Source organism: Electrona antarctica (genome assembly GCF_951216825.1).
Source record: "Electrona antarctica genome assembly, chromosome: 5".
NCBI classification, from domain to species: Eukaryota; Metazoa; Chordata; class Actinopteri; order Myctophiformes; family Myctophidae; genus Electrona; species Electrona antarctica.
The window spans coordinates 31,923,014-31,937,369 of NC_136810.1; the positions used below are offsets into that span (position 1 = coordinate 31,923,014).

The following is a 14,356-nucleotide window of genomic DNA, read 5'->3' on the forward strand; positions in this document are numbered from 1 at the left end:
CTTTACAGCAAAGGGTCGACTGCACAAATGAAGAAAACAATGAAGAACAACAATACAACATAGTCTGGTGTGGCCATAATTAGAAGTAGCAAGCAGTGCAGACTGTGCTGTCAAGTCTAGGACCAGCTGATTTCTGGCTTTGCAGCAGTTCTCATGCGCAAAGCTGCAAGCTGCTGAAAGCAACACCCAGTGCATAAGAGAAATACAGTAAGAGTCAACACTGACTTTTGGGGAAAGTAACGCTTAGCCAGTTAGCCCTATTTATAAATAATATTCCAATAACAATTCCAATAAAGGCAGATTTAAATAACAATATGCGCGCAAATTCGCAATATATTATGCACCAAATTACTATTATAGTAGATCAGTTTTCAGTCTGTAACGGTGCATGCTCATACATCTGAGGGTTTGTTTGTGTGTGTATTATTTATCCACCTTGACTTTCTTCCAGTGAAAAGCTTTGTGTAGGCCTATGTCATAGTCTTTACTGCACATTAAACGCGCAGAACTACGCTAGTGAACGCCTAGGAAAACTGACAGGGGGTTGCCAAATCATTTCCTTGCTTGGGAATGACGTCTCAACGCCACATTCCAGTTATATTTAGAGCCTATATATAGTGGAGTCGCCCCCTATGCGTTGTTTGACTTTGCAGCAGCCAGGGAGAACGATCGTTATATTGAAGATGTGTCCTGAAATTGACATCATGTGACCTACATAGCATACTTCATCGATACATTTTAATGGAATGATCATAACAGACTTCCAAATGTTGGACATATATTAAAATAAATAACCAAATAACTTATACCACGTAAACGACACTATGTAAGACACACAATGTGAGACAATGTGACCCAAACGGAACCTTACAAAATCACATTCAACAACAAAAAAAAGGAAGAAAGAAAGAGGATCACCACATCGAGGTGGATCAAATAAAAATACAATTATATTACAACATTTGTCAAGTGATAGCCGGCTGAAACCCCCAGCTATGCTTTCTGGGTAGCTTGATGTTATACTCGCACAGCGGTGTTGCTGCCCCAAAAGAGCAGATCTATAAAGTAGCAACGCGTCGCATTGCATCGAGTCGTTAGCTTGTAGATCTGCACTTTGTCGCCAGCGACACCGTCGAACGGGCGGAGTATAAAGTGGGGCTGTGTGCTACGCTGCACCCGGTATCCGCCCATATTCGCGTACAGGCCGACCTGAGCAGCTAGGCCGAACGCTGGATCAAATGGAAAGTTGTAACGATTAATTTGTACAGTTTCGCGTGTCCCTATTTGCTTTTGAAACAACTTATAACAACTTAAATGCGGGCGTTGTTTCGGCGTGAAATAGGAAATGCAGAGATCGAGTGAAAAGGGAGGATTATCAGCTTGACTTCTTTGGTCGCTACTTCGGACACGGAACTCACACGCTAAAGGTAAAACAAATGGATCAGATTGTTACATTTGTGTATTTTTTTCAGAAGGACATGGTGCTACATTGTATCGTCCCATCTAGAAGACTTTAGTAGGTTAATAGCCCACTTTGAATCTCTTCGCATGGATCATTTGAGAGAGATTCGCTGGCTAAAGTCTCGTTGTTAATACAAACTACGCCCAATTGTTAACCTACTGTCTGGCCCTGCAATGCAGACCTTTGCAGTAGCCTGTTTATGGCGGCTTAATCAATCTGGGTGTTATTTAAAGCAGCAATTGTGCTTTAAAATGTTTTGTTTTTCATGCACAAGAAGCAGCCAGGTTTGCATTAAGTGAACTATTAAGATAATGACTCATAAAGGGCTATTTAGCTTCCTGGAGGCTGTGGATCTCCATGAATGCTAGGCTAACAATGCTCCCAGTCCCAACCCTCTTCAGTTGGAAGTCCACTGCATTTAGGTACTACACTGATCATGGCATGCCAAAGGGAAGCCAGGTTAAGTTATGTGTACAGCAAAGCCATAGGCTTTTTGGCATGATCATTGGACCCTAGGCAATTTACTACTGCAAGACTTGACTAACATGTAATTCCTTGGGCTCAGTGAAAAGTTGAAAGGCCTATCAAAATAGAATCCGATTATAAACTACAAAGTAGTAGCTATTAAAAGGGTACTGGGGTTGCTTACTGCTCACATATTTGCAATCACCATAGTTGGATCTAATTATTCGCCTGTTCATTTCAGTGACTAGGGTCCATCAGTGATGGACACAGTCGCACAGAGTCCCTTACTCCCTCTTACATGCTTGTAGTCCTGTACATGAAAGCTGTCTAGTGTACAGGTGTCAACGGCCAGTCAACCAATGTCTACTTTTGCTATGCAATTGGATGGAAACGTGGTAATATTTGTATCGTCGTGGCGATATGTCCGTGTTATGGTAAAGACGTGTTACACTGGCACTAACCCTTATCTATTCAGGTAAAGATAAGACATTTCCGATATATATTTTTGCTTCTTAATCTTGTTAAAGCTTTACTGCTCCAATCTAATAAATGAACCTCTTGAGTGTGGCATGTGCAATATGTCACTGACCATTTCAAGTGGTTAAAAAGTTAAAAGTGAAATGTGTTTCTCCACAGTAATTACTTCAATACACGTATATTTATTTTTTACAGATCATCATACATTTTTTTTGTCTAGACGAGTCGATAATGTGCTTCTCCCTGACCCCAGGACTGTGTTGCAGAGACCTTACTATGCCATATGTATTATGAACTGAAAAGGGTGGCCAACTCTATTGATCATTACACCACTGGCACAGAGAAGAAGCCTCCAGTTCCTTATCAATGTTGGAACCTTAATGAAATGTCATAGATTTCTGCCTGTGGTTAGTTCGCATTCGCATTGTGTAGTTGTTGGTGGCTGAACAAGCTATTGAATGCACTACCTGATTATTTTAAGACACTTTCTATAATGCTTGTGGACTTCCATCATCAGTTATTTTTGCTTGAGAGCTTGATTTTTTTTTTTAAATAGGCCTACTTAAACGGGTTCTGCCCAGTCAAATTTCCACGATTTAACATAGAAACGAGTGTTTCTCCTCTTTGAAGTCGTCATCACTTTCAGAAAACCATTAGAAACGATGTCATTTGACAAGTAAACAATTGAGACTTCTCATGTACATTATGATGAGTTGTGTGCAAGTTTGGGGTTGCTTCCCTAATATCATTCCATGACACTACACCAGGGTTCGCCTTGTTCATGTCCTTAGAAATGCCTCATGTACTGTACTTAACTTTTTTTTTTTGAGTGGTGTAAACCTGTCTGTGCTCAAAAAATGAGCATGGTTGATGCTGATTGGTTGATGCTGATTTAATTACGTCAGACATTACGTCAGACCACAGCTGATCAGGCTATATAATACCTTACACCACTCAGTTCACACAGGTGTGATTTTTATTTTAATTCTTCCCACTGTTCTTGTATTTGTTTCTTTGCTGTCCCACAGGTGAATCATGACAGAATATAAACTGGTGGTGGTGGGAGCTGGTGGCGTTGGCAAGAGCGCACTTACGATCCAGCTAATCCAGAATCATTTTGTCGATGAATATGACCCCACCATAGAGGTAAGTGCAGTATATGTGTGTCAGAGAGACAGTCTCCATGTGTATTTATGTCTGGGGGGGTGGGGGGGGACTTTTATCGTGTTATAGCAGGTTTTTCTTGTTTTTAAGTGCTGAAAGACACGAAACAGGTTTTTGATCATTTTCAGGGCATACCTGCCTGTCTTCCTCATTGGTCCAGTAAGGCCCAAGCAAACCATTACATCATTCGGATAATAATTGTAATGAATTATTCATGTGTGTTTTATTTGAATGCCTGATATTTGAAATGGCCTGTTTAACAGCATGAACCGTAGCGTGTCCCAATTCTCGTGAGCATTTGGTGAAAATGGCAAAAACTTCAAGATTGCAACGCATTGAGCTTGTAGATCAGCTATTTTTGGCAAAGATTTGGTGTAGAGGGAATATGGGTTTGGAATTATCAATTTAATTCGTTAGTATTGATAACCTTATCAATAATATTGATTAACCGGTTCATAAGCAGTGTTTTAAAAAATATATATATATATATAATCTGAGAATCAAAATTTTCCTCAATGTCTAACATAAAGATTACATTTTTGCTGATGTACAGAAAGAATACAAAAATATTATATTCCTTAATCAAATATTTATTTGACCCTTTGAGATACAGGGCCATCTTTTTATGAGGAATAAATGAAATGAAAAGTGGCACAGTCTTATCTGTCATATATTAACAATCCTAAGGGGGAAAGAAAAGGAGGGGGCCTAGTATAGACCCCTGGGGGACTCTGGTATATGAAGTGTATATAGCGTTTAAGTCACGGTTAATCTATTACAACCAGCTCAGTGGCCTTGTGGTTAGAGTGTTCGCCCTGAGACTGGGAGGTTGGGGTTCAATCCCTGGCCGGGTCATACCAATGACTCTAAAAATGGGACCCAGTGCCTCCCTGCTTGACACTCGGCATCAAGGGTTGGATTGGGGGTAAGTCCCTGCGACATACTAGCGTCATGTCCAGGGGGTGTACTTGTACATCAAGCTGCCTCACGCTACAGAAACAGGGAGATAGGCTCCTGCCCTATGGGCCTCATGGCTCGGCAAGGCTACTTACTTAATCTATTACAACTGAGTAATGATGCACCTTCAGATAAACCGATGATTGATATCTGTGATTAAGTGCTTGGATGATCTGACACATTAGAAATTACGACCCCATTATTTTTTTTCCTGAGTGCTATAAACAATGGAAGATGGAGTGTCCTCCCACAACAGCAAAGTTGATGTTTTATGCTGAGTCCAAGAGAATATTCTGCAGATTTGCCTTTTTAGCTCAAATTATTTCAACATGATTTATTGCAGGTTTATTATAATTAACTTAATGAGTTAGAAATGTACGTGGGTGATCACGCCAAGATGCATCACTAGAACAACAAAATCATCACTCGCCAACAAAATCATTGTTTTCCTATGGTATTGCGTGCCTAGTGTGCGCTAATCTTCCTGTTTTTGTAATGGTTTCTAGAGGCGCATAAAAGTGAAAATGATTCTCAACTTTTAAGCACAAGGCACAGAGTCTCACTGCTCATCAGTGCTTTGTTAATAAGAGCACCAATACAGCGGTAGCGCTGGCAGCTCAAAATTGCTTTGTGTGCACAGCCCCTGTTTGCCAGGGTGTTCCTGAACCTGTAGCCATGTGTCTTGGTGTGATCACCCCCTTAGATCCACAATTGTCACTTTATTATTGAACTGTAAGTAAGTGGCTACTTGAGTCCTGATGAATGCCCAACCTCTCCCTCTTCCAGGACTCTTACAGAAAGCAGGTGGTGATTGACGGGGAGACGTGTCTCCTGGACATCCTGGACACTGCAGGTCAGGAGGAGTACAGCGCTATGAGGGACCAGTATATGAGGACAGGGGAGGGCTTTCTCTGTGTCTTCGCCATCAACAACACCAAGTCCTTTGAGGACATTCACCACTATAGGTGAGCCGATGGCTAGGGTTGGGAGAGTGTTTATCAGACCACTGTCACCATAAATGCCTCTGCAAGGTCAAGGTGAAATATAATAGCTATACTGTGAGTCAAGGGGTTCCCAAACTTTCGATTACCATGGGCCGGTTGACAGTTCATAAAATGTTCGGACCGGCACGGCATGCGTTGCGGTCGCGCATCATTGTACCAAAACACCTAGCCTCCCCGCTGCTATATATTATTAAATCACAACATAATGTTATATCATTGTCCATATCATTGATCCTGGTAACGTTATAGATTCACGGTCGGGAAAACTTGGGATTTCACATGAACCCTTCACATGTCCCGCATACCAGCACAGGTACATGTTCCAGTGGTTGGGAACCTCTGCTGCCGCAGCTCGCTTGGTCTTGAACCAGCCAAAATTCTCACATGTATCCCCCCTTCTCCGCTCCCTCCATTGGCTCCCGGTCGCTGCCCGCACTTGGTACAAAACTCTGATGCAGGCATTCAAAGCAACCAAAGGTATTTACTAAGCATACCACAAATCGGCATTTGTCTGTAAAATTTGACATCTGCTTCTTATTTCACTGGAGCTGAGTATTAAAGAGACAATGTGACTAATCACAGCCAGAGTTAATTTGAATGCACGGTTACTGTTTAAACCAGGGGTAGGCAATGCACAGTGAAGGGTGATCACTGGCATAAGTGTGAGGATTTTTCTTTTTAAAATAACATTAAATGAAGCTCTCTCAAATGCATGCAAATCCTGCACAATTCTACATGAATTCAAACTGAACTCTGACTGGGGAGGGAGTCTGGGAGATGGGTGCATTATTTGTAATGATCATTACAATGTCCTGATGTGAAAGAAAATAGTCCAGAAGAAGAAAAATGTTACATTTATGGACAAAAAAAACATTTGTTGGAATTGTTATTTTTTATGTGGTGTCATAATTCATCATAATGTTGGCATGGCACACTGACTATCAAGAAAATAAAAACATGGCACTTCAAGTCAAATAGGTTGACGACCCCTGGTTTAAACCATTCAGGATGGGAACCCCTTTTGGTGTTTTAGGCTATTATTCTTTAGCTATTGAAAAATGCCTGTGCCGTGCTATGTTGAAAAATCGTGAAAATGTGGCACACATCTTTTGAATATAATATTCCTGCAGAGCGAATGTTTTTTAAATCAAGTTTGCACATCAACTTTTTGTTATTTGCATTCCATAAAGACATTTTTAGTTTATTTTGTTCTCGTTCTTGCCTTGGTGCATCAATTAATATGACATGTTGAAATAAGTTGTCATTTATTGAACAACTCCCTCATGAATTCCAAGTGACAAGTGTCAATTGTGTTGACATGTAAATGACAACCCATGTGGCATTTATGAATTAAATTAAATTGGGGCTTCAGTTAAATAGATAGTTCACCCACATAGGTGGTTATTGTGCTGTGTGAAATTTAATGTTCTTTTAATACATTGATGTTTATTACATGAGGTGACTTACTTTACAGACCAGAGACGGCTCTTCCTCTCTATGCGTCGGCCATGGTTGGCACTGACAAATGCAATCTCTTGCAATATCAAATGAATCATACATATTGTTTAAAATTTAGGAATGAATCATATTGTTTAAAATGTAGGCACGCACTTCTGAGAAATGTGACTACTAGGAAATGTACCACAAAAAAGAACTGTTGTGTAAACAGTCTGCTGTCATTACCGAATGGATCACCTGTTTCAGCTTGACCTGCTGTGGAATCAATTAAAGTGACATATGATTCAACATGTTTATATTCAGTTCTGCGTTCTACTGAGTCAGGGTTTGTCTGTCTGTGAGACTGCAAGAAAGGGGCGTAACTTGAAGCTGCTTGCAGTTTCAGACTGAACTGCTCTGATCCTGTGAGACCAGCTTCTGTGTAAGGTTACAGGACGGGTGCCCAGGGCCTCGTGTGAACTCTGATATATATTTTTTACAGTTGACTATTTATTTGTAATTTTAATGTTCTCAAATCGGTTGCCTGATTGCTCGTGGCAATTAAATAAAACATTCGGGCAAGTGGAGTTTGCTTTCAGGTTGCCCCGACGGGCAAGAGCGTTTTAGTTCGTTAGTTCGGTATAAACACAACACAAGATGTCTGAGGATCGCATCTATCACGATTTACTTTTTGGGCAAGTGGACATGACCTGTACTTGCCCGATGGGTAAGTACCTGCTCTGAGACCTAGTGTCAACCCCTGAAAATGTAATCAAATCTAAGTTTGTGAAGAGAAAAAAAACATTTCTTTACAAACATTAGTTGAAACATCTGTAAATGGCAATGGTTGGCTAGGATTCTGCAAAATCTAAACTTGGGTTCTTATTGCTGATATTCCTGTCCCTGTCCAGAGAACAGATCAAGCGAGTAAAGGACTCGGAGGATGTCCCCATGGTGCTGGTGGGGAACAAGTGTGACCTTCCGTCTCGGACAGTGGACACTAAGCAGGCTCAGGACTTGGCACGTAGCTACGGCATCCCCTTCATCGAGACCTCAGCCAAAACCAGACAGGTGAGAGTCCAGACAGCGATGAACAACTGCTGGTGTCCACACTGAAAATAGCAGATGCAGTTCAGCTAGTTTTGGTGCACAACCATGTATAAATTGGGTAATTAGTCAGGTTGTCACATAACTCCATTGGTTGAGTTTTTGTCATTGCATAATCAATTAGAATTCTTTGAGATCAGCTCATAGCAGCTGTTTTCAGGTATATGCGTACTGGTTAGCTAATCTTAGTGCTTGAATCACATGAATGCTAAGGTAATTTGACTCTTGTGGGGTTTTGATCTTTGTTTAATAACAGGGCATGGAAATGTCTCCGGCAATGTGTTGTGCATCCTTAAAGACTCTTTGGTTAATTGATTAATGCTTTTCATGGTTTTCATGGGTGCTAATGGAATTAGTGCATGTTGTGGATATGTGGAATTATTTCATCCTCATACTGGATCCTATATCGCAAGGAATCAACCGATCAGTGGTTATGTGTCATGAAATATGCATGGCTGGAAAATGAAATGTCTAATTCATTGAAGGGGTAAATGATTCTGGCTAATGTCTACTGTTATTGTGACCTGATGCTGGAGGTAGTACCATGCTGCAGGGTGACATCCACTTGTGTGGTGTAACTTGTAAGCATAGCCTTGTGTGACTGGATGGATGGCACTGATGTGTGTGCACTGCAAACCTTTTCCTGATCTCTTCGGGGCAATTGGGGGGGTAATCGCAGTTCCATACGGTGCTGGGCACTTGATGATACAATGATTCTTCTCTAATTAGTTATCTCTGCAATCCAATCTCTCCATCTGGGTGTACCTGTGATTTACTGTCCACATGGTTGCTGCTACTACTATTGCACCAATCACTATCTTTCACATCCAGTCGGTTTGTTTATCAAATTTTTGTCTGTTTTGCTTTTAACAGACGACTCTGCTATAGCTGTTAAAAAGCTTATGACATTACATGCAATCCCTCATTTAGATTTGTATATAGGGTTAACCACTTTAACCCTATATACTTTGTTGACCAGGTTCCCCCACACACACACACACACACCTCAAATCTACATGTTCACAATGTTTCATGCTGTGTTGGGGGCTTGTACATTGGCTATTATTGTCAAATGTTCTCCCAAGAATCAGGAAGCTATGGTCCATGTGGTCAAGTCAATCCTAAAGCACACATCCCCTCAGATTGTTGGCCTGCTAAGCGCTTCGGTTCGGTTCTACACAAGATCTACACGATCCCTATACATTCTCCTAATTCATGGGTGCAGCCGTAATCTGTTACATATGGACCTGTGTCGCCCTGTATTCCCTAACATTGAGGGAAGTTGTCTCTCACACTACAGAGAGTGGAGGATGCCTTTTACACTCTGGTACGGGAGATCAGGCTGTACCGGCTCAATAAGCTCAGCAAGGAAGAAAAGACTCCGCGCTGCGTCAAGCTTAAAAAGTGTGTTGTGATGTGAAAGGGGTAAGTGTATGCAGCTGCGCCTCAGCCAGGTCTGTGTTGGTGGGGGGCTGTGGTGGGGGGCGTTCAGGAAAGGGGGCACGCAGAGAGTGAGCGGACGGGTGCTTTGTGACCTCTCCCATGTTAACCCTTTTGGTTTCTGCTGGGGTAGCTGTGGTGCGGTTCTAAGTGGACATTGGTGTGCCTCTTGATTTCTCTTGTGATGTATTTTTTTTTATTTTGCAACTCTACATCATGGTTGATCAATTCCTTAATCGGCTGAAATCAATGTGGATGGAGAACTGTGAGTTGTTGAGTCAATTTGTGATTAATGGAGACTTGAATGGTAATCTGGGCCCAAATCAAGTACTGAAACATTCCCAACTTAAGGTGGTGTGATAAGAGACTGGAAGAGATAATGGGTCATTGTGCAAAAGGTTTGTGTATGCGTGTGTTGGGAAATAAATTAGTTATTTTCCTTCTTATACAAAATCTTTGTACTCTTTGCTGTTCTCCCCCTGATATAATGTCAAATATTTCAGTATGTAATAAAATTCTAAAAGTGAAACTTTCATATATTCTCAATTCATTGTGAAGTATTTAAAACCTTTTTTTTGTTTTAATCTTGATGATTTATGGTGTACAGCTCATGAAAATCAAAAACCTTTTTTTTTTTTAAAAGAGAAATGTCGACCATCTGAAAAGTATATTAATGTATGCAGTTAATACTTGGTCTGGGCTACTTTTGAACAAATTATTTCATCAATGGGGCGTGGCATGGAGGTGATCAGTCTGTGACACTGTTGATGTGTTATGGAAGCCCAGGTTTGCTTTGATAACAGCTGTAAATGAATTTGTATTCAGTCTCATGTCTCACACCTTCCTCTTGACAATACAACCTAGATTCTCTGTGGGGTTCAGGTCAGGCCAGTTGGCTGGTCAGTTAAGCACAGTAATACCATGGTCCGTACACCAGTTACTAGCAGGTTTGGCTCTGTGGGCAGGTGCCAAATCTAGCTGGAAAGGAAAATTAGCATCTCCATGAAGCTTGTCAACATACTGAAGCACAATGTACTCCAAAAAGATGGCTGTGTTGAAACCATTGTTAAGTTTCCACTGTCAGTGGACCAACACCATGCAGATAACGTGGCCTAAATCAGCACTGTGTTTTGTCATGTCCAGAGTCTCAACACAACGATCTATTATGATATTTTACAGCACTGTGTGCCTCTGTACATTGACAAGCTTTATGTTGATGCTGATTTTCCTTTTCCAGCAGCACTTGGCACTTGCCCACAGAGCCAAAACTACACAGTGATGATTTAGGCCATGTTATGTGCATGGTGTTGGTCCACTGACAGTGATGAAATAAGTTCTTCAAAAGTAGACCAGACCAAGTATGGTCCACATTTCTCATTAAAAAAATTAAAAAATATATTTATTTTAGTGGTCTCGTAAAATATTCCAATTCATTGAGAGAGGGTTTTTATGAGCTGTACACCATAATCATCAAGATTAAAACAAAAAGGTTTCACTTTATGCACAATGAATTGAGAATATGAAAGTTTCACTTTTTAATTATATTACAGAAGAGAATTTTACTTTTACAAAATAAATTCAGTTCCATTCTGTGTGTGTGTGTGTGTGTGTGTGTGTACTTTATTTATTAAGCACATTTTACAAGTTAAAACTCAAGGTTTACAAAGTGCTGTACAGAAAAAGTTATCTATAGCTAAAACGGAAAAAACACAGTAAAGACAAAACATGGAACGGAGAATCTCAACTGGGGTTAAAAGTCAAGGTATAAAGGTGGGTCTTTAGACAAGATTTAAAAGTGTGGATGGAGGGGCCCAGTTTGATATTGGGGAGGAGCGCATTCCATAATGTGGGGGCTATGATGGAAAAGGCTCGACACCTTCAGATGGTAAAGGCTGCATCTGAGCACAGCATTTATCTGTTTATAGAGTTTGAGCGCGTTGTCAAATTTTATGCCAAGGTTTGAGAAATACGTGGAATTACCACTTTTCTAAACTGCTTTAGGTCAAATTTAATAGGAAAATTAATTCACCATTTTATTAGATTTTCGGTTTTCTTCCACAGATGTACTTGATGTCTATTTTAAAGTACTATAGTAACACAATGTTTTTCTTTCTTTTCAGGGCGTTGATGATGCCTTTTACACATTAGTGCGAGAAATCCGGAAACATAAGGAGAAGATGAGCAAGGAAGGAAAGAAGAAGAAAAAGAAGTCCAAGACAAAGTGTACACTTATGTGAATAATCAACCCCCTTTTTTCAAGACAGACTAAAAAAGAAAACACATTGAACAGTTAATACATTTTGTACATTACACTAAATTATTAGCCTCTTTCTCAATACCCATCTTAGTGAATACTAAAATGAACCTGACTTTTTTTTCTCTTTCTCCTTTCTCTTCTGCCTTTTCTGTTCTATTCTACTTGGAAACCAATAAGCTTTATTTCCTATTAGTGCCAGTTGCCCACATGTGTTGGTCCAGCAGCCTGTTTGAACTTACTTTTATTTTTAACTACTTAAACCCTATACTTTGACTGGATTCCCAAGGGCTCTATATACTAGGCCCCCTTCTGTTGTCCCTCTACTCTAAATATCTTTGCTGAAAGTCGATGCCCCAGAATGGGGATGGTAGGGTTCAAGTGGTTACATTTTATTAAACATGTTTCAATTGGTAGGATTGCTCTGTTGAATTGGAGGGTTTTATATAACCGCTGAATGGTTGTCACAAGACCTTTTTTAGACTACTATATTTAGTTACAACTTGCATTTCTTTTTTTTAATTCCTGCTGGAAGGCCATGACATGCAAATGTTTTACAATACCTTTCAAGTATGGGATGCCAAAGACTGTTTCATCCCATTCAATTAGACTCGAAGTAAGATGAGGAGAGGGGACCAAACACGTAGATAGATGAAGTCCAAATATCCCAGCCACTGTGTAATGCCCCCCATCTCTCTTAGATATGACTTGGTTATTAAAAGTATGCATGTGAATTCCTTCGCTTCCACAATGTTTTAACACCTGACTTGGATATTATTATAATTTACATTTTGTCAATGCTTTCGTATTGTGTGGGTGGTTCTTTCTTGCCACCATAAGAGACTTATTTTGCATGCATTGTGTCCTTGATGACCAGGGAATTACAAAGTCTTGCAAATACTGTATAACACAGTTATCAGAGTGGGGATCTCTGACCCAAGCGAACGTTATATATTGTTACGTTTTTCATGTTTTTGAGGTCCTCAATATTCCCCATGCCTGAGGACAAAATCGGCAGTGGTTTTTAGACGTATATCACAAATTGCAGGGTCGTTGATGATGCAATGCAAAAACAAAAAAGTAAGATGCCTATCGGAGCACCACATCCCTGTTCTATTTCTTTTAAAAAATTACATTTATATGAGACCAGCAGCCAAATATTGAGTTTGTCAGAGTCCCTTAATGTTGCTCAGATTCATCCCTTGATAAAAGGCCTTTTCTTTTCTCCAAAATGTATACAGATTATTTTTGCATTATGGCAGTATTTTGTGATCATCACAAAATTATCAGAATGATGGAGCTCCTCTAGCATTAGTTCTGGCCCATGTCATCTGACTATTAGGCTAAAGGTTCAATAATGTGAAAAATCCAGATTATTTGTCTTCAACAACTAGACATACATACGTACATAGTTCTGCTCTGCGGCTAATTTCTGCCGTAAGGTCCAGGACCGTTTGGCTTAGTACTGTCTAGATAATAGTGTAACATTTAAGTGAAATATCTCCATCGAAGCAAATTAATTTTCAGCTATCATCTTGCCTTTTTTAACTCATGGGATGTATTCCATAGTATGGTGTCAGGATATTCTAAATGGATTGTTCAAATGGACATTCAGATTTTTCCTCTTATGGAGCTTTTTGAGAACTTTGGCGGTCGGATTCCATTTGCTGAGATGTTGAAATTATTTGCTGGGCTGCCTTTCAATAGAAATTACTTTCCAGTTTATTTTTCTCCCAAAGCTTGTGGATGAGAGTGGTGTAACTGGAACTGATGTCAGTAAATGAGGCAGTAATTGCCATAAAATTAGTTTTAGAGAAAATTGTCAGAATTTATTTTGAAAATGTGGGGTCAACTCATATTTCACCTTTACCAACCTTATTTCAAGCTCGTTCCCCCGAAGGCTTCTGCATTATGCCTTTTATGTTTGCATTTGGTGCTACATTTAGACGGCAAAAAGACGACCTTGTTGGACTGTGCTTTGAACAAGGCTTTTTCTGCCTACCGTTTCTGCTTCTCCTTCACCATCTGCTCCCAATGATTGTTCTCGACTGTTCCTCGTTGGTCCATCAGCAGCTTGAATGGTTCTGGCTTGGCTGGCTTTGTCACGACTGCACTGAAAGACAGAATGCCCCAAAATATTTTTATTTTCAGGCTTAATGAATTTTGACCCAATGAATTATTCTTTTTCATGAAGTAGATAACTGTTAATGCAATCTTAATTATGGAACCCACTTGTTAACAAAACCGTTTCAAAAGTAGTTTTACTGAAATGTTTGAAATGTTCCTATTCCTTTATTGCGTGCCAACGGCTGATTTCTGAAATGTATCATTTATACCTGGATCGTATTTTAACAACCTTTGTATAGTTGTGATACTGAAAGGTGCATATTTTGTAAATTGTGCTTCATTTCGTTGGTGTGTCTTAATGAATGTTGCTTTATTGGAGTTTCGCTCCTCTTTGTGTATGTGACTGGGTCCAGGTTTAGAGGAGTGAATGAATGACCACTTTACAGCACACCCATTGATATCTGTGGGCAGTGTAGAGTGGTGATCTGATCTCAAAGGAGTCTATTTTTTGCCATGAATCTC

The 14,356-nt window shown here is 40.0% G+C and overlaps 1 protein-coding gene across 2 annotated transcripts; it reads left to right on the forward strand.

Moving 5' to 3' along the window:
* Positions 1–1,023: 1,023 nt before the first annotated feature.
* kras (v-Ki-ras2 Kirsten rat sarcoma viral oncogene homolog) lies at positions 1,024–14,001 on the forward strand. Of its 2 annotated transcripts, XM_079501681.1 has the most exons (6): positions 1,024–1,427; positions 3,433–3,550; positions 5,312–5,490; positions 7,878–8,037; positions 9,374–9,498; positions 11,634–14,001. In XM_079501681.1, exons 2-5 carry the CDS (start codon positions 3,440–3,442, stop codon positions 9,491–9,493), a joined length of 570 nt encoding a protein of 189 aa, XP_079357807.1. In that variant the 5' UTR covers positions 1,024–1,427; positions 3,433–3,439; the 3' UTR covers positions 9,494–9,498; positions 11,634–14,001. The 2 variants fall into 2 exon arrangements, with proteins under 2 accessions (XP_079357807.1, XP_079357808.1); XM_079501682.1 differs by lacking the exon at positions 9,374–9,498 and having other exon boundaries at positions 1,057–1,427.
* Positions 14,002–14,356: the final 355 nt, after the last annotated feature.

Excerpts from the sequence above, each read along its gene's own strand:
- kras (XM_079501681.1), top strand. The coding sequence starts at position 3,440 with ATGACAGAATATAAACTGGTGGTGGTGGGAGCTGGTGGCGTTGGCAAG. Across the intron at positions 5,491-7,877 it reads GAGGACATTCACCACTATAG|AGAACAGATCAAGCGAGTAA; the intron begins GTGAGCCGATGG and ends GTCCCTGTCCAG. Across the intron at positions 8,038-9,373 it reads CCTCAGCCAAAACCAGACAG|AGAGTGGAGGATGCCTTTTA; the intron begins GTGAGAGTCCAG and ends CTCACACTACAG.